The sequence below is a fragment of the Macaca fascicularis genome, chromosome 7, assembly GCF_037993035.2.
Source record: "Macaca fascicularis isolate 582-1 chromosome 7, T2T-MFA8v1.1".
Taxonomy (NCBI): Eukaryota; Metazoa; Chordata; class Mammalia; order Primates; family Cercopithecidae; genus Macaca; species Macaca fascicularis.
This window is the reverse complement of record NC_088381.1, coordinates 127,811,126-127,831,684: the sequence shown is the minus strand read 5'-3', so window position 1 is coordinate 127,831,684 and position 20,559 is coordinate 127,811,126. Positions and strand designations below refer to the sequence as shown.

Sequence of the window (20,559 nt, the reverse complement as noted above, 5' to 3'; positions counted from 1 at the left end):
GTTCAAGGTGTATAATGTAATGATTTTATATAGCTGTGTAATGATTACCGTAATCAAATTAACACATCCATCACCACCCTTGCTGTGCATTAGATACCTAGAACATGTCTAATTTATAACTAAAAGTTTATACCCTTTGACCAATATCTCCCCATTTCCCCTAGCCCTTAGACCCTGATAACCACCATTCTACTTTCTGCTTCTATGAGTTTCACTTTTTTAGATTCAAAGGAACAGTTCTTACCAAGTGGTATACATCATCTAAACAGGTAAATTCATTAAAGCTAATATTTAGTTTTCGAAGTCCTGTTAACTTGGAGAGATCTCTCAATTTACTCAAGCTGTTTCCATGTAGATTCAGACTCTGAAGTAAAATAAAATATACATTAAAAAATAATACAGGTTACGTTCTACATCAAACTGAAGTGTGGATATCTAAAATGTTTAGAACAATTATTTGAGTCAGTATACTACAAAATATATGTTATTTTAAATAACATTAAGAAACTGTCAAAAAGGAAAAAATCTATCATGTAAAAAGATAGTTTGTAATAGTATCACTAGACGTGGTTCTTGATTAATATGATTTCTCACTTGGTCTAAGTTTATCAGCAATTGGCATGAAATTCTTTTTAGAAAACAAATATATGTGTTAAGATATTTATTAGGGTAGATCTATTTCTCAGGCTAACCAGTGAACAATGGAGACCATAAAAATTTGGGGTATCAGGTAGGATACCTTATGGAAGAGAGATGGCAGGAAAATGTATGAGGGCACCAAACCAAAGAAGAAAGGCTGAGGCTATATGGTTTTCTGTCTTTATACCATTATGAGTGATATCACGTGAAGACTGTATTCATGTATAGCTCACAGAATAAACAAGGGTACAAGAAAATGTATTAATGCAACTGACTACAGTATCGAGTATCTATCTCCCAGCTATCTTCATTCACCACCACCATTATACCTTATATTGTGGACATAACAAAATTCCTAGAAGGGAGAAACAATTAAATTTCTAATAGCTGTCAAAATTAGCTAAAATTGTTAAAGGCCAATTTATGCAGACTAGTGATTTTACAAGTTACATATGGGTATCATCCATGATATATTCTACAGAACCCTTACATTTAACCTGTCCACAACTGAATTTATCTTCCCTATGTGTCTGATACAGAGCTTCACTATCTAACATACTGCTGATCACCCCATTTCCCTCTTTTCTTTATACATTTGACTGTAGAGCTGTTTCTCAAACGGGCCACACCATTACATCACCACTATCAGTGCCTTAGCAGACTTAGGCAGTGGTAGTGGTGATATAATGGTGCAGCTGGTTTTCTGGTTATCCAGAGAAGAAATGAATGGATTTTTCTTTTGGATAGTGCAATAGTTTTCTACTGAATTTCTATACCACCAGTCTGATTTCAGTTAATTCCATTCATAAGCTATCAAAGTTAGGGTCTTTAAAGAGAGTCTGTTCCTTAAACAGAAGAATCTAAACTTTAAAATTTGGTTTCCAAAATCCATCCTAATTTGGCTACAACCTCATACTCTTCCAGCCCTGGCTTCAAGCGTCTTTCTTGAATTCCAACCTACATCTTTACCCTCCACCACTGTAACACTATATTCTTGGCACACTAAATTTTTCAGTGTTCCCTGAAGACATCTGGATCTTTCAAAACCATGTTTCTACAGGTAAGAATATTTTATCTGTCTGGAAGATGTAAACAACTAAATTTCTCATGTCCTTCAGAAATCCACTCAAAGCTCACCTCTTTCTATAAATCTCTCCCAGTAACCCTGAGCTTCCCACATGTGTTCACATATCTATTTCCTCCACTAAATTGATGTTTTTGATGCAGGTAAACTAATTTCTTACTAAAATAGTAAATCTAGATATTATAGTGCAGAAATAACAATTTCTCAGTACTGTCAGCCAGAAGATTGCTCTTATTATACTGCACATTTACAGACACAGGACAGGGCCTCTGTTGCATAACTCTAGAGGCATCCTACTCCCTTTATCTTGTATTGAGTTCTATTCAGTTATATAATGAATGGCACTCAAAGGGTACACTAAAGAGAATATAATGTGAATTTTGCCTTCTGGAGTTGTACAATATTGCAATAGTAGAGTACAGAGAGTCTGGTTGGAAGGCTGGGGTAATAGTCTAGGTCAGAAATTGTAGTAGTTTGGATAGAGTGGTAGCAGCAGATCTGAAATGAACACATCTAAAAGTCAGACATGGAAGTAGGCCTAATATCTCAATAGAATTGTCTCAGCATAAAGTAAGTCACTTTAATAAGTAACCTGATTTCTGTTGATTAATTTTGTAAAGATCCCATATTCTATGTTGATTAATTCTAGAAGCTTATTAAAAACTTATCTGCCTTTATCTTATTAAAGAGAGCTGACTGGTTATTCAGGAATAAAATCCCTTGCTAATTGGAAGGCCACCTCAAATGGCTATTGAGCACTTGAAATGTGACTAGTCTTAATGTGCTCAGAGTGTAAATATAATTCAGAATTAAGAGTTAGGATGAAATTACCTCATTAATGAATATTCATACTGGTTCCATGTCAAAATGCTAATATTTTAGATATGCAAGTGCTATAGTTTGAATGTGTCCCCCAAAAGTTCATGTGTTGGAAACTTAATCCTTCTGCCTTCATGAATGGATCAATGTCACTTTCAGAGGAGTGGGTCTATTATCTTGGGAGTAAATTTGTTATAAAACCAGCTCTATCTGGATCTGTTGCTCTTGCCTTATTGCCATGTGATGCCCACTGCCATTTTATGACACTGCAAGAGGCCCTCACGAGATGCAGGCACCATGCTCTTGGATGTCCTAGCCTCCAGAACGATGAGCTAAAAAAACTTATTTTCTTTATAAATTACTCACTCTGTGGTATTTTGTTTTAGAAATAGAAAACAAACTAAGACATTTCAGTTAAATAAAATGTATTATTAAAATTAATTTTACTTTTTAAAAATACTTTTAAAAACAGCCACTAGAGAAGTAAAAATTACATACGCGGTTCACATTATATTACTACTAGAGAGCACTGTTTTAATCCATGTAGAAAAAGAGAAATGGGCACTTTAGGTAGCATTGTACCTGGCATCATCAGACAGGCAGTTTAGTATCTTTTGACTTCACATGCTAGATTCTGATTCCAAATTCAAGATTTCTGTTTCAAAGCTGTATTCCTCACAATACTCACCACAATATGACTGTAAACGCTAGTTTTTGCAAGGGAAAGTATTGTTTTATCATCCAAACTAATCAGTTTTGGTCGGGCCTTGATTCTGGGCTCCATTTTTATAACTTCATCATCAAATTTCAAATCCTTGGAAAATACTGATCCTTCTGGGTTTTTTTTGCTTTCTTCTAGAATAACATTGTTGAATACAGAAAATAAAGAGGGTGACTTGACCTAAAAAATGTATTAAAAATATTGCAAAATCAGTTGCTGTATTTATCATTTTGAAAAACAAACAGGCTATGTAGAAAAGATGAGTTGACATTTTTAGTTATACAGTCATATCTGTGATTATCAGAATCACATTAGGACATCTATGAGAACAGATTAAAATTGTAGGCTACGCATGGTGTATCTATTCCCACCCACTGAAAATTTCTTAAAACTGGCAAAAGATAATTTTAAAATATTTCATAACAGTGAAGAGGGTACCTACAAAGGTCTAGAAATTGTGACACATAAATCAGAAAGGACTGAATTGACAGGTAAATAGGATCAGAAATGTAACCTCTGGCTAAAGAATATGCAGGAGATAAACACTTTTAAAATCAGATCCAGAGAAACTTGAACAAAGAGCAATTAGTTACCTTAATTATCAGGTAATTCAGTAATTATGGTAAGAATTGTGGATGAATGAGCAAGAGCCACATAAACAAACAGAACTGGTTCTAGAAGAAACGAAAATACTTCATCAGAGAATTTTTAAAAATCTAGGACAATAAAGTATCTGTGATAAAAGAATAAGCTGCTATGGAAAAGAAAAGGACATACACTTCGAAGCTAAAATAAAAACAATTATTGAAATAAAAATTTAGTAAATACCCTGAGAAACAAGTGGATATGGTAGCAGATCAAATTAGCAATGTTGAAGCTAAGATTGAGAAAATATTTCAAAACAAATAATTTTACAATAGAGTATAAAATAGAAGAGAAAAAATTAAAAGGCATGAAGGATCAATTTGGAACATCCAATATTTAACTAATAGGGGTGTTCCAGAGGGCCTAATAGAGAACGGAAGAGAAGAAATAACCAAGGAACTAAGAGAAGCAAGCTTTCCAGAAGAGAAGAAAGAATTGAATCATCACATCAAAAGAGCTCATAAAGTGGCAAGCAGGAGGAGGATGATAGGTCTTTGCTGACATCATTGAATGGTCACAACTGCCAGGTATTGCCCATCTCTTGACTTGTTATGTGAGTTAAATGAACTTCTATCTGCTTACTGTTTGTCTGGGTTTCTGTATCTTTTGCTAAAGGCATACTTGACTAATATAATCCTACTCATTATAGCAATATAACATATAAATGCCCAGAACTAAACTTAACAAGAAATGTTGGAGACCTATATAAAGAAAACTGTAAGACAGGACCTGAGTAAATGGAGTAGATAGACTATCATGTTCCTAGAACAAGAAGTCCAATACTGCAAAGTAGTCAGTTCACACCAAATTAAGTTTTAAATTCAATATAATTTCAATCATATTTTAATAGGATTTTAAAATAGAGCTTGACAAGCTGTTCTAAATTTTATTTGGAAAAAGATACTGTTTAAGAATAGTCAAAAACAGTTTAAAAAGATGAGTGGGGACAGAGGAAGGGGATTTTCCTTATCACATATCAAGATATATGAAGTTTGTAATAACCAAAACAAATATGATAGTGATACAAAATTAGATGAAAGAGCTCGATGGAACAGAATAGATTCATATAGACAGATTCCTAATGTATGCAAATAATTTTAATAATAAAGATTGTATTTCAAAATAGAGCAGAAAAGGTAATGCCTAAATAAGTATTTATTCATTTAAAAAATTGACCACTTTTCTACCTCACACACCATAAAACAATTTCTAGATGGATTTAAAAAGTTAAAGGCTTTAAAACAAGTTATGTAAGTATTGTAAGAAAATAAAGAATATTTATTACAGGCTTTTTGAAATAAGACATAAAATTCAGAATCCATACAGGATAAGATTGAGAGAGCTGACCTCTTAAAAATTAACTTGTGAATTACAAATTAAAATGACGAGTTTTTTCTTACAATTAAAATTAAAAGGCAAGTGACAGAAAATATTTGCAACATATATAAGATAAATGATTTTTAATTTTTTTAATTTTTAAATTTTTTTGTAGAGACAAGGTCTCACTATGTTGCCCAGGCTGGTCTCAAACTCCTGGGCTCAAGTAATCCTCTCACCTTGAACTCCTGGGATTATAGGTGTTAGCCACCATGCCTGGGCTAAGATAAAGTACTAATATCTAGAATGTATGTAAGGATTTTCCCAATGAATACAAGAAAGACAGACTTTAATAGAAAATGGTCAAAATATATAACAGTTGGTTCATACAACTCTAAATAACTTTAAGCATATGACAGAATAAAATATCTTGTTTTTTGCCTGCCATACTGGCCAAAAGAGACTGATAATATCTTGTGCTGGCAAATGTAATGGGGCATGCACTGTCAAACACACTTGGAAATTTGTAAAACAGTCAAGTCTTTGTGGAGAGAATTTGGCAAAATCTAACAAAATTTAAGATGCATATATCCTTTGACTCTCCAAGTTTTACAAATCTATCCTGTAGAGAAACTTCCATATTTGTATAAAGATACATCCACAATGATGTTCACTGAAATATTATTTTAAATAATAAATATGGACACAATCTATCAACAGGGGACTAGTTAAATAAATTAGTATTACTGAATAATATACAGCCACCAAAATAATGAAATACCCATCTATATGTACTACAGTGGAAATATGTTCAAAACATACTGTTAAAGGCAAAAAAATCACAGAATACTTAGACCTTATTTCTACTATGTCAAATGGTATCTGTTATTACATATGCAAATGCATAGAAAAAGGATTGAAAGCAAACCCATAAAACTGTTAACAGTGCATTCCCTGGTGAAGGAGAATGGCAGGCAGTGAGGTTAAAGTGAGGGCAAAATGTTCATGTTTATTCTTCAATGTAGTTTCAATGTATTTTGAATATTCAAAGTAGACTCAATCTTTTCCAGTGAGAGTACAGCCATATATTAATCATTTGATTATTTGCCTAAAAAATATTAGTTGTCATAATGACTTGTTTTGAAAATTAAGTTATTCACAAAATAGCAATTATACACACAGGCACATAATATAAACTTGACATAGCATTATTTGACTTCAAATTACCACTCTGTTCCCATTTAAGGAATTCGAGTCTTTAAAAATATGTAACAATTCATACCATTGTAATATACTCAAATTCAACAACGTATTCTGGCAAAACAAGGTCATGATCAAAGACAAACCACTTGCACTGCCGAACACTGCAATCACAGTTTCTTTGTCCCATGACAGAATCTAGAGTAAAAACAAAAACAAGCAAAGCAAACACATTGCCTCAAATTGAAAGATACTTTTTCATTCTTACATGGATTAATAAATAACAAACTCAATAAGTTGCAACAGTTATGTTACTGAAGATTTTTTCTTTCATTTTTAATAAATAACAAAGTCAGTAAGTTGCAACAGTTATATTATTGAGGATTTTTTCTTTCATCTTTCCACTCTAGCTTTTTAGTTATATAAATACTTACTAGTCATCCTTTTACTACATAGACTAGTAGTGCTTAATTTTATTCATATCCTTTTCCTTTTCATACTTTTTCACTTTTCTATTCCATGTGTGGCCATGTAATTTTGACAAATGTATTTCTCTAAAACTCTTGTTAAAAGTTGGGTGGTTTTTTAATTCTTTGAAAATGAACACACACACACACACACACACACACAAATAGATAATTACATTAAAATTTGCCAGATTATCTACCCACACCCATACATAAATGTCTTTAAGGTAGGAAACATAAAAATTATTAGTGGCTAGTAACAGATTTTTGTAGAAAATTCTGCAAACTTTGTTAAGTAGAAATAAAACTGTGAGTATCCATATTAAACACAAACATTTTTCATTCAGAGAAATGAAACCACATTAATCTTTATGACAGACATACTTAGTAAATATTTCCGAGGAATGAACACTGAATTAACCATTGGGTAGTTGGATTGACTGATGGATTCTTTTTCATGGGCCTGAGCACTCTGGCCAAGGAAAACTTTTGTAATGAGGAGGATGCCTAAATATGAAAAAAAGAAGCAATTCTTAAGAATAATTAACTTTAATAATTTTCCAACATAACCTTCTTTATTGGCTTAAAGACTAAACTGTATGTATGTTCTGTAAACACAGAGATGCTGGCTCTCTTGTTTGCTACTGTATAGCGCATAGCACATTGCTCGATCCAAAATAGATGCTCAACAAATATTTATTGAATAAATGAAATGATTATAAAAGAGGTGTTGTGTGATTATATCAAGCAAAGCTTTACAGAAGAGGGAGGAGGAAAGAACACATTAATTTAGCAAGGTTTTTTAAGTAGTTAAAAATAAATTTTTGTTGTTGTTAACTGGGTAAAGGTTCAGTAGCACCTAGCACATAGCCTAGATGGTAGGAGACACTCGATATATGTCTACTTAATGAATAAACATTTCGTTTCCCTTTAGATTCTTAAGGATCCTTGGGATTCATTAAATCCTAAAGTCAAGAATCTAAAAACATAATTTATAATCATAATACATAAAACATTCAAATAAATTTTGTTTGCTTTTACTATGCACAAGATATAAAATGCAAATTAGGAGAACCTGATTGTTTTGGAAAACATTCCAGAAGGATCTAGCAGAACATTATGAGGTATTCTTAATATGAAAATGGAGAAGAATGATAAAGAATGAAAGGTTTTTTTCAAGTAAGGAGTTAAGGAGTTCTTTCTAGACTAAATAACCTGCTTAATTTTATAATTATTATTAACTGAATAAAAAAACTGCAAAACACATATAGTTTAGTTCAGAATGATTCACCTTAGCATTCTGGAACCTAGAATGTCATTCTTATAGAATTAAGTTAACACAATTTCTTTAGTACTGTGGTCTCCAACCTTTTTGGCACCAGGGACTGGTTTCATGGAAGACAATTTTCCCGGAGACTGGGGATGGGAGGATGGTTTCAGGATGATTCAAGTGTATTATATTTATTGTGTACTTTATTTCTATTATTATTACATTGTAACATATAATGAAATAATTATACAACTCACCATAATGTAGAATCAGTGGGAGCCCTGAGCTTGTTTTCCTGCATCTAGATGGTCCCATCTGGGGGTGATGGGAGACAAGTGACATATTATCAGGCATTAGGTTCTCATAAGGAGCACACAACCCAGATCCCTCGCATGTGCAGTTCACAATAGGGTTTGCGCCCCTATAAGAATCTAATGCTGTCACTGATGTGACAGGAGGTGGAGCTCATGTGGTAATGCGAATGATGGGGAGTGGCTGTAAATAAAGATGAAGCTTTGCTCACTTGCCCCCTGCTCACCTCCTGCTGTGTGGCCAGGTTCCTAATAGGCCACAAACTGCAACCAGTCGGAGGCCAGGGGTTGGAGACCCTGCTTTAGTAGGTTGGATGGTTGAGACTAAAGAATAGGTGTTCCTTACTCCCTGACCTGATCTATTGTCCATATTACACATTCTTTGGTACTATGCATTAATACTGTATGTTTATAGCTCCTATATGATACTATGATTTTATATTTGTGATTATTAATATTTATAAGCACCATAAAGATGAAACTGTCTAGTTTGCATAGACTGTATCCCTTCCAGTGCCTAACACACAATAAGCATTCAATAAATACTTGTGGAACTAAAGAATGTGCAGTGGAAGAGGGTGAGGCAAGAAGGACATGATAAGCTGTAGTCTTTTTACCCAATCCGTGGGACCAGGGAATCTTTCCCAGAAGTGTCCTATAAATTGGTTTGTGTACTTATATTTCTACATATTCAAGCTGCAAATGAAGTACTAGTAACTATGAGTAAGTTATCAAAAATTTGTCTTACAAGTTATAAAGCAATCCATACACTTTCCAATTTGTCTTTAGCTAATTTTAACCTAAACCCAGGTTTTCTTATCATCTTACATTATGATGATTCAGGACAAATCAGGCCTACCTTCCGAAGTACTTTATATAATTATTATATAATTATCACATATATGGGCCAAATTCTTTTTTCTGTGAATTTGGTGTGTGTTTGTGTAGTGCATATATATATATATAAAATATATATATAGCATATATATAATATATTTTTTATATATGCACTACATATATATGTTATATAATATGTATATTATATATGTAATATAATATATATGCTGAGTTTTTGCGAGACAACATAATGAACAAAAGCAGACTGTGAAAAATGTCCTTGAAAAGTTGAATTAAATATCTGAGTAACAAATGTTCCTCTTAATGCTGACATAATAATCACTCAGTAAGTATCTGTTAAAAGTGTGGCTAAATTAATGATGAGAAAGTCATGTATTACTACACTGGTAAATATGAAATAAAATGGTTTGAAGAACATCTCCTTGGTTGATAAAACCAAGTATCATAAATGATATGAAGATAATTAATGAATTTGAAGACTTAGAACTTAAAAGTTCAGAAACATGGCATATTTGTATTTACCATGTCTGAAGAGCTCATGCTTAAGAGAGTTTTTCTTCTCATCTTTGTGCTTTTGCTGTAAAAATTCAATTCTGGGACACTCACTTATACTTAAACTGTTAGAAAGAATGACGGCTTCTTTTTTGAGAGGCAACTGCAAAGAAAAAACAAAGTCTGAGTATTTTTATAAAATTGACAATACTTCAACTTCAATACAGAGGGTTTATTATTTTATGTTTATGTGTCTGGGCAAAGAAATCTGCAGGCCAGACTCACTGAAAAGAAATAGATAACCTTCATGTGCAACTTCATTTGGCAAAGCCATTTATATATCTTAAATTCATATGCAAATAGGTTAATAAAAGGTGATGCAGAACAAAAATTGTTCCTGGAAAAGCAGCCACAGTCAAGACTGACAACACTATGTGAAGCAAGAGCAATAGCTTTCAGTGAGTACTCCACTAGTAATCTTGCTAACTCCAAAAAGAAAATCTAATGGAATGAGGTATTATATCAGTGAAGATTCTTATTTATACTATAATTTTTTGGTCTAATAATCTACATTGTTTTCCAGAAACAAAACACTTTTCATGTGCTAAGCCACGGAAGTCCTAGTTTGTATTGTGACTAACTTTATTTCTTGAAAGTATTCTATCAGTAATGTTCACATTACCTGCTTGCTGTGAAAACAGCTCTAATAACCAAAAATCTCTATTTTTAGATTTTAGTAGTAAGAAAACTAGAGCTAAAAGCGATTATACGATCTCTCCAAGGACAGAACTAGTAATTGGCAAAGTCATGATTTGAACTCAGGTCTATTTGTCCTTGTCACAATCTCAAAGGTTTGAAATTACTATTTGTTTAACATTAATAGCCAAATTACTTAGAATTATGTCTTATCTGTAAATGCCAAATTACTATTTTTTTATTGAAATCTGCAATCCAAAGAAATTCTTAAAAAATAAATACAGTCAGCCCTCCATGTCCACAGTTCCCATATCTGAGGATTCAATCAACCATGGACTGAAAATATTTAGGAAAAAAATGCAGTACAAAATAATACAAATAGTAAACAATGCAGTATAACAACTATTTAAATAGTATTCTCATTGCATTATAAGTAGTCTAGAGGAGTTTTAGAGTACACAGGAGGATATGTGTAGGTTATATGCAAATACTGCACCATTTTATATAATGAACTTGTGTATTTGCAGATTTTGGTATCTGCATGAGTCCTGGAACCAATCCCCCGGAGATACTGATGGATGACTATACTCTAATAGGGCTTATCTGACCACAAATTCCACACCCCAGTAAGTAACCTTCTTAGACTTTCAATGAACACCACTAAATATCCATTTGATATAACCCATGTGCATGACATTGTAAGGTTACAGTATAGTCTTGGTCCTCAGTTAAGAAAGGCAAAGATAGAAACTATACACGATAATTAAAAAAATACAAGGCATCACAAGATGTGTCAAATAAGATATACTTTCTAACTGAAGGGATTAGGAAGGAGTTTATAGAGGTAATGAAATCATGGGTAGGCTTTGAAGATTGGACATAATTCAAATAATCAGAAATTTAAAATGAAATTATATTTTAAGAGGAGGAAAACATATGAAGGTATGCAAATAGGTGTGATTGCTATCCATCTATCTAACATCCATTCCTTCACTAGATTTCTACTAAGAATCTACTCTATAAATATAGATCCTGCGCTTACAAACTGGTAGAAAAATGCACACAAATGATTATACTTAAATAAAACAAATGTGTTACAATAAAAATTCTCAGTTGATCACCACTTAACTAACACTTAACCAGTTTGCAGGATTAACCAGTATTTTCTGTTGTCTATATAACTCATAGTATGATGGCCATTCAGGGATAAAATGGAACTTTTAAAAACACGGATGTACTTCTACTGTATCCAGCTGTGTTGTATGCTTACCAAGAGTCAGTTAATTTTGTTCCCAGACTTGCTTATGCCAGTTGTAGTTGTTATGAAATTACATATATTATTTAAAGCTATAAAATAGAAGAGGAGTTGTTTCTTTGAACAATTTTGGAAAAATGAGTAAAATTCAATAGAAGATAATCATTAAAAACTTCTGGCAAGGCATGTGTAGACAAAGCAAATGCAAAAGTTTGGGGTAGTAGGGGGAATCAGACAAACTAAAAGGATTCTTACATTCGAGTTACTTTGCAAGAATCTTTAAGGGCATGCTCAACTTTAAGGAAACCAAAACTAATATGAAACATGGTTATGGCTGATACAAGAAAGACTAGTAAGAGTTCCAATTTCATAGTCAAAGCCTTTGGCCCTACATAGAAGATTGACACATGAATGTAAATTTATGTTTTAAGTTATATTAAAGGATTTGTTAAGTAAACGATTTGTTTACAGTTCTCCATTTTAACTGACTTTTTGGGTTAACCTGCAAACTAGGTAAAAGGGCACCTACTGTTTGAAAATTCAGGAAAAGTCACACAAAGGAAGAAGCCCTTGAGCTGGGACTGCAATGATCAGTAAGTCTGTTACAAGGAAAAAATAGAAAACAGCATTTCATCAAAGGGAGGTATGAGCTGGACTTAGGAGAATCACAAGTAGACTACATAATTCATTAGGGGCACTTGGCATATTTGGTAATAGGGAGATAGGTTGAAGCTAGATTGTGAGGGTTGTCAGAGGCCTTCAATGCCAGGCAGAGGAATGTGGACATCATCATTATATGTAATGGGAAGCTACTGAAAGTTTCTCATCATGGACACAGTGCAATGTGCACTATGAAAATCATGTTTTAAGAAAGATTAATTTGTTTGTACTGTGAAAAATGGAAGAACTAGGGGGCATGACCAAGGGCAATGTTGCCTATTAGGAAACAATGGCAAAGATTAGAAGGAAAGTTCTAAGGGTTGAAAGTGGTGGCAGACAATGGGATTAGGGAGAGAAGTGAAGAACCGCTGGAAAATTATTAGATGTGGGGATAATGGAAAAGGGAGGGGTTGAACACAATTCCAAGACTTTGAGCATGTTCAGTGAAGGAAATGACAGTATTGTTATAGAAATTAGGAAAGAAGACCAGGAGAGAGCTGCTATGGGAAAAAGATTAAAGGCTGGTTTTAAAATTAGAGATGACACAAACAAATGGAAAAACATTCCATGCTCGTGGACAGGAAGAATCAATATTGTTAAAATGGCCATACTGCCCAAAGCAATTTATAGAGTCAATGCTATTCCTATCAAACTACCAGTGACATTCTTCACAGAACTAGAAAAAACTATTTTACAACTCAGTTGGAACCAAAAGAGAGCCCAAATAGCCAAGCCAATCCTAAGCGAAAAGATCAATGCTGGAGGCATCACACCATCCAACTTCAAACTACACTACAGTTCTACAGTAAGAAAACAGCATGGTACTGGCACAAAAACAGACACATAGACCAATGGAACAGAATAGGAAGCCTGGAAATAAGGGAGCACACCTACAACCATTTCATTTTCAACAAAGCTGACAAAAACAAGCAATAGGGACAGGAACCCCTATTCAATAAATGGTGCTGGGATAACTGGCTAGCCATATGCAGAAGATTGAATCTGGGTCCCTTTCTTACACCATATATGAAAAATCAGCTCAAGATGGAATTAAATGTAAGGACTTAAATGTAAAATCCGGAACTGTAAAAACCCTCACACAACCTAGACAATACCATTCTGGACACAGAAATGGGCGAAGACTACATGAGGAAGACATCGAAAGCAATTGCAACAAAAGCAAAAATTGACAAATGGGATCTAATTAAACTTAAGAACTTCTGCATAGCAAAAGAAACAACAGAGTAAACAGACAATCTACATAATGGGAGAAAATTTTTGTAAACTGTGCATCCAACAAAGGTCTAATATCCAGATCTATAAGGAAATTAAACACATTTACAAAAGATAAAATCACCCCATTAAAAAGCGGGCAAAGGATATGAACAGACACTTTGCAAAAGAAGACATACATGTGTTCAATAAGCATAACAAAAAAAGCTCATCCTCACTGATCATTAGAGAAATGCAAATCAAAACCACAATGAGACACCATCTAATTCAGTCAGAATGGCTATTTTTAAAAAGTCAAAAAATAACAGAGGCTGGCAAGGCTGTGGAGAAAAAGGAATGCTTATACATTTTTGGTGGAAGTGTAAATTGGTTCAACCATTGTGAAGAACAGTGTGATGATTCCTCAGAGACCTAAAAACAGAACTACCATTTGACCCAGCAATCCCATTACTGGGTATATACCTAAAGGAATATAAATCGTTCTGTCGTAAAGACACATGCATACATATGTTCATTGCAAACTATTCACAATAGCAAAGACATGGAATCAACCTACATGCTCAGACTGGATAAATAAAATGTGATACATATACACCATGGAATACTATGCAGCCTTTCTAGGAACATGGATGGAGCTGGAAGCCATTGTCCTGAGCTGGAAGCCATTGTCCTTAGCAAACTCACACAGGAACAAAAACCCAAAATACTACATTTTCTCACTAATAAGTGGGAGCTAAATGATGAGAACACATGAACACAGAAAGAGGAACAACAGATATTGGGGTCTACTGGAGGGAGGAGGGTAGGAGGAAGGAGAGGAGCCGGAAAAATAACTAATGGGTACTAGGCTTAATACCTGGGTGACAAAATAATCTGTACAACATACCCCCATGACACAAGTTTATCTAAATAACAAACCTACACATGTAACCCTGAATTTACAGTTTTAAAAGGCTGGTTTTAGACATACTGTATAAGAGAATAAAGTATATTAACCATGCAGGAATGGCAGCTGTAGGTGTCACAGCAGAGAGGAAGAGATAGCCTAACTGAAGATGTACACTTTAGAGAAACCATAAGGGAATATGTGATAGTCTTTGCGTTTATTGACCAAGTCCTTGATTACAAACAATTTGATAGGGAATGAAATCAAGCTATGTGAGCAGATTTACTCACATACTCTCCCACCCTTACTACTGAACACTTCATCCTGAAGTGACAGAAAGAGCTCCTTCCTCTTCCAACTAGAAAGTGGACTTAACCTTAGATATGTTTGTTAGCCAAATAGTTTCTTCTTCCCTACTACAGCCAGCCGTCTGCCTGTAGATACTGCCAACCTTAGCCAAACCTCTCTTCTAAACTGCTTACAAAGCTGTCTTTTAAATCAGAGCCCATCTCTTAAACAATGCAGAACATAAATATTTATCCTGACCCATTATGTACACATCATAGCACAGAAATGTAGCTCATCTCATCTTTTACATGCTACACGCTGATGTTTCTCCCATTTCTAGGATCTTAACAATGACAGTAATTGACGGTGTGTGAAGAAAAAAGGGAAGATCAGGAGACTTTAACCTGTGTTATTCTCATGTTTAGAGGCAAAATGGGGAACAAAAAGGAAGCAAATAACAATCAGAAAAATAGGAGGATAACAATAGTATAATATCATGGATGCCAAAGGAGAGTTTCAAAAAGGAGAAGGCAATCAATAGTGTCAAATGTTTCAGACAATGATAAAAATTCAAAAATAAAAATATTTAAAACTTTCAAAATAAAATATCAAAAACTTTCTTGGTGCCAGGCATTGGTCCAAGAGATTTTTTTTGGTAAATCTTATTATCTTATTTAATCTAATATGTCCAAAATACTATCAAGTCAACATGTATTCAATATAAAAATTATAGTGTTTTTTTCCATACTCAGTCTTTAAAAACAGTGCTTGTTTTAAACTTTCAGTATACTCAATTTGGACTAGCCACATTTCAAATGCTTAATAGTTACATGTGGGTGGTGGCTACTCTTTTGGACAGAGCAGCACAGAGAGCTGTGGGAGAATTAAAGGAGATGGTTCATTCTTTTAGGAGATGCAGAAGATAACGTACTCAGCAGAGGGGCTGGTAGGTGGAAAACACAGAAGTGTTAGCCTCATCCTTCCCTCACCCTCTCCTGATAATGGTTCATAGTTCTCTGGACTGAATGTGAGCAATTCACTCTGCCTTGTAAAACCCTGAATTCCTCACCTCCTTCTTACTTCTCCATAAAGTACAATGAGAGCACTCTCACCACCACCCTGCAGCAGAGTACCAACCTCTACGGCCTGAGCTGCTGCAATAACTCCCCCACATAGTGCCTTGTCATCTGCTTCTACTCCCACCAACCCATTCCCCATTGAGTGTATGGAATGCTTTTTTGGGGGGTGATTTTTTTTATTGTGGCAAAATACACACAAGATAGAATGTCCCATTTTAGCCATTTTCAAGCATACAATTCAGTAGCATTAGGTACATTCACATTGTTGTGCAACCATCAGCACCATCCATTTCCAGAACTTTTTCATTATTCCAAACTGAAACTCTGTACCCATTAAACAGTAACTCCCTACCCCCTCCTCTCCCAGAGCTTCTGGTAACCTCTATTCTACTTTCTGTCTTTGAATTTGCCTATTCTAGGTACTCCACATACATGGAATCTTACAATATTTTTCCATTTTCGTCTGGCTTATTATTTCACTAGCATAATGTTTCCAAGGTTCTTCCGTGTTGTAGGATGTTTCAGAATTTCATTTCTTTTTATGACTGAATAGAATTCCATTGTATGTATATTCCACTTTTGTTTATCCATGCATCTGTTGATACATATTTGCATTTCTAGTTTTTTGGCTATTTGAATAGTGATGTCATGAACACTGGTGTACAAATATCCAAGAACTTTTTAATGCATTATCTCACTAAATCGTAACAACTCTGCAAAATAGATATTATTATTATCTTCATTTTACAGATAGGAAGAAACAGATGAACAGAGAGGTGAAGTCACATAGCTGCTGAGGAGTGAAATCAGGATCCAAACGCAGCAATATTATCATTTTATGTGTGTCATGATGTGAAAAGAACTGGGAAGCGCTGCTCTACACCAGTGTGCTACAGCTGCCTCGTGAAGACGGTGGAGGTCTGAGAAGGATTGGTTGGGTACTTGGGGCATCAGAAGTTACCAATGATAAAGCAAGATCAGCAGCAAGATGGGGAATAGTGAAGTAGAGAATAAAGAAATGGTAGCAGTAAAAAGAAAGTGAAAACAGGACAATAGCTACAAAGTACAGTGGAGTTAAGTGACTGAATTGTTTCAAGGTGAAGACTCTGGAGAGTTTACAACAGATTAAATATGTATAGCCAATTTAAAAAGCAGATTTCAAAACCATCAACAAAAGGATCATAACATAAAAATAAGATGCCTAGAAGGATTAAGTAGGGTCAGACAGTAGTAATTGATAGACTTACTTTGGTATAATCCGAAGAGGAAAGATGCTATACTTTCCATAATAACACTAAGCTTTTTGTGAAACAGCAGTAGAAGTTTACTATAAATATGGATAAAAGGATTGGGAATCATGCTTAACCAGTGGCAGAGCTCCACTTGCTAGGAAGAAAGCATTATTCTAAATGACATTCTATGCTACCTTGCTTGTTTCACTCTCTTTGAATCCTTTTTCAAGTATTTGTAGAAGATGCTTTTTCTTCACTGTAACTTCAGGATCAAAAACATAAAAAAGGCATTCCAGCATCCTTCGGTAGCTCCTTAAGAATAAGTGAAACAGAAGAAGTTTGAGGATTGATTTCACAAAAGCTTAGCCGTAGATAAGATAACCATATGTCCTGCCAGGGATATTTCTCATTTACATGCAATGTTCTAGTGTTATTATTAATAGCTCCCCTGCCTTCAATCTCAAAAACAGGCTCTATGTGGATAAATTATGAGGTCATCCTAGCCATGGGAAATGCATAAAAAGGAAACATTTACTAGCAAGGTATATGTGTATTTTTAATGCTGTAAACTTTTAAAATAGAAATTTTACAAATACGGTCAAACTTTTTAAAGTTGTTCCATAAAGAATTCAACTTCTTACTCTGAATCATGCATATCTTCATTCTCCAAAAACTTTTGAAATTTCTCTTCGAATTTTAATCTCAGAATACGGTTGTTAACTTTAATGATGCGTTTTACTTTTACTCCTGTAATACCATATGTTCTGAAGTCCCAGGCACAAAAACGTGACAGAATTAATTCATAGCAGAAATTAAACCTATGTGGGCATACAGAATATACATGAAGAGTATAACAGATTTTCCTTAAAATGTTTAAGAACAGAAGATTACATATGATAAAAGCTATGGCTCATATTTTGTGTTTTTTTGCTAAAGATACTATAATCATATAGTGGCTCTGTTTATTCATTTATTGCACATTTGTTCTGCCTGGAAGACACGTTGGTTGAGCAATCCTCACTTTCTGAAACATGTTCTTTCTTAGCTTCAGGGAAACTACACACGCCTTCCTCTTATTGGCTGCTCTTTCATAGTTTTCTTTGCTGGGTCTTCTCAGATAGACTTTTAGATGTTGAACTGCCCAGGGATCAGCCTTTGGCCTTCCTCTTGTTTCCATGAACACTCTCCCTAGATGATTTCACGTGGTTCCTTGGTTGTATATACATCCTGATAAATTACAACATTTTATTTCTAGTCTTGATCTCTACCCAACTTAGCTGGTTATACCCAGACTTGAATATCTAACTACCTACTTGATATGTCCATCTGCATATTAAATAGGTGACTCCAACTTAACATAACTAACACTGCACCCCAAACTTGCTCCTCTGAGTATTTTCCATCTCAGTATATGGCACCACCATTTAACTGGTAGCTTAAGTCAAAACCGTAGGAATAATCCTCTCCTTTCTTCCTTACCAGTATCCAAATCTTTTTTGTTTGTTTGTTTTTGTTTTTGTTTTTGAGACGGAGTCTCGCTCTGTCGCCCTGGCTGGAGGGCAGTGGCGCGATCTCCGCTCACTGCAAGCTCCGCCTCCCGGGTTCACGCCGTTCTCCTGCCTCAGCCGCCCGAGTAGCTGGGACTACAGGCGTCTGCCACCACGCCCGGCTAATTTTTTATATTTTTAGTAGAGACGGGGTTTCACCGTGTTAGCCAGGATGGTCTCAATCTCCTGACCTAGTGATCCGCCTGCCTCAGCCTCCCAAAGCGCTGGGATTACAGCCCTGAGCCACCGCACCCGGCCCCAGTATCTAATTCTTTAGGAAGTTCACCTGGCTCTACATCTAGAATCCATCCTGAATATGATCATGTTTTATCATCACCACTGTTACCATCCTAATCCAAATCACCACGATCTCTCATTGGACTACTGAAATAACTTCCTGACTATGAATACGGATATGAAAGAGGCAATGTCTGCTCTAATGAAGCCTAAACAAGTAAAGCCAGAAATAAAATTTCTAAACTGATAAGGGCTCTGAAGAGAAGCTTGGGGTAAGGAATGCAAAGGGGACCTACTTAAGATAGGGCCTTGGAGGAGACCTTTCAGAGACGTTAAGATATTTGATCTGAAAATTGGAGGAGGAGCAGCAGGAGCCAGCTGTGTGAAGAACACTGAAGCGCTTGTTTGCTCTCTGCTGCCCTCACCTGGCCATACGCATAAAATTCCGGTCCTGTCTAGCACAGAACCTAGATTGAGATGAGATTGAAAAATGGATCATCTTGAGAAGGAAGTAAATGATCTTATAAGGAATACATTTGCCTTTAATGAAAGATCTAGGTCCTCACCTACATAATCAACCAGGATCTGAAATGGGTGTGAGCTAAAGTCACAGAGGTGAGCTTCCTGATGGGTAGCCTCTCCTTGAGCCTAAGAGCGAGCTCCTAACTTAGGGCATCTGTATTTCTCACAAGCAAATACTTAATCAATGCAGCCAGGATCTTATAAATTACTTCTCCCCTGGAGTTGAAAAGACAGCTGCCTAAATCAAACTAATCTCAGAGGACCTCACAGTCTGGTAGAGAAGACAGATATGAATAGTGTTGCAATCAAGCATGATGCCTGCTAACCAGTTCAGAGGACCTACTAAAACAGCCACATTATCATCTGAGGTGGGGAAGCTAGTGCCCCTCCTACAGAGGGATCATTTGCTGGGCCTAAATTTGTCAGGTTTCCCCTAAATAACATGTCCTGGAAGCTTTCTGCACTCTGATAGAAACTAGGGCTGCAGGTGTTTTAGATAAAGCTTTTGCTATATAGTGGATATTGGGCTTGAGGCGTCTCATGAATGGGTGGAAGGAATGAATAGGCAATATCTAGCTTCTAGGCTGGTCCCCCAGGAAGGCAGGAGCTATGAGGTGTGATTTTTTCATGGATATTTTATGTTGCCCAGGAATTCAACAGCTGAGCAATGATGAAGTAAGGGTGAGGTATGCAAAAGCATTCTGGGTGAAGGAAGCAGAACAAACAAAACCACTTATGTGGTGGAGTACTGCATTTGCTTCAAGAGCAGTGCGGTACACAGTTCAGCTGACTTTAAAAGATCTGAACAGAAGTTATGATAGTCTAAAACCATACAGTGGAGAACACTGATCCTTCACTGTAGGTGAAGAGTCTGCCAATAAAACAAAACAAAACAAAAGCTTTTGCAGCTATTTGTTGCCTTCCAAATTACATTCAGTAATTACCTACAGTAGAGGATTCATTATTCTCCACTGTATGGTCTCTAAACTAATCATAACTCCTGTTCAAATCCTTTAGAATCAGCAGAACTGTGTACCTTATCCTCATTCATTCAGCGGGACTTGACGGTATAAACATTCACAATGATATGTATCAATGACT

General features: G+C 35.2%; 1 protein-coding gene across 1 annotated transcript in view; it reads right to left on the bottom strand.

Moving 5' to 3' along the window:
* Positions 1–20,559, bottom strand: part of LRRC9 (leucine rich repeat containing 9) — a 142,797-nt gene that overhangs the window by 83,439 nt on the left and 38,799 nt on the right. The window contains exons 11-17 of the mRNA XM_073997473.1: positions 17,794–17,970; positions 17,347–17,464; positions 9,854–9,986; positions 7,277–7,399; positions 6,508–6,623; positions 3,231–3,443; positions 245–364 (exon numbers count right to left, since the gene is read on the bottom strand). Coding sequence (XP_073853574.1) covers positions 245–364; positions 3,231–3,443; positions 6,508–6,623; positions 7,277–7,399; positions 9,854–9,986; positions 17,347–17,464; positions 17,794–17,970 — 1,000 coding nt within the window. The remainder of the gene's footprint in view (positions 1–244; positions 365–3,230; positions 3,444–6,507; positions 6,624–7,276; positions 7,400–9,853; positions 9,987–17,346; positions 17,465–17,793; positions 17,971–20,559) is intronic.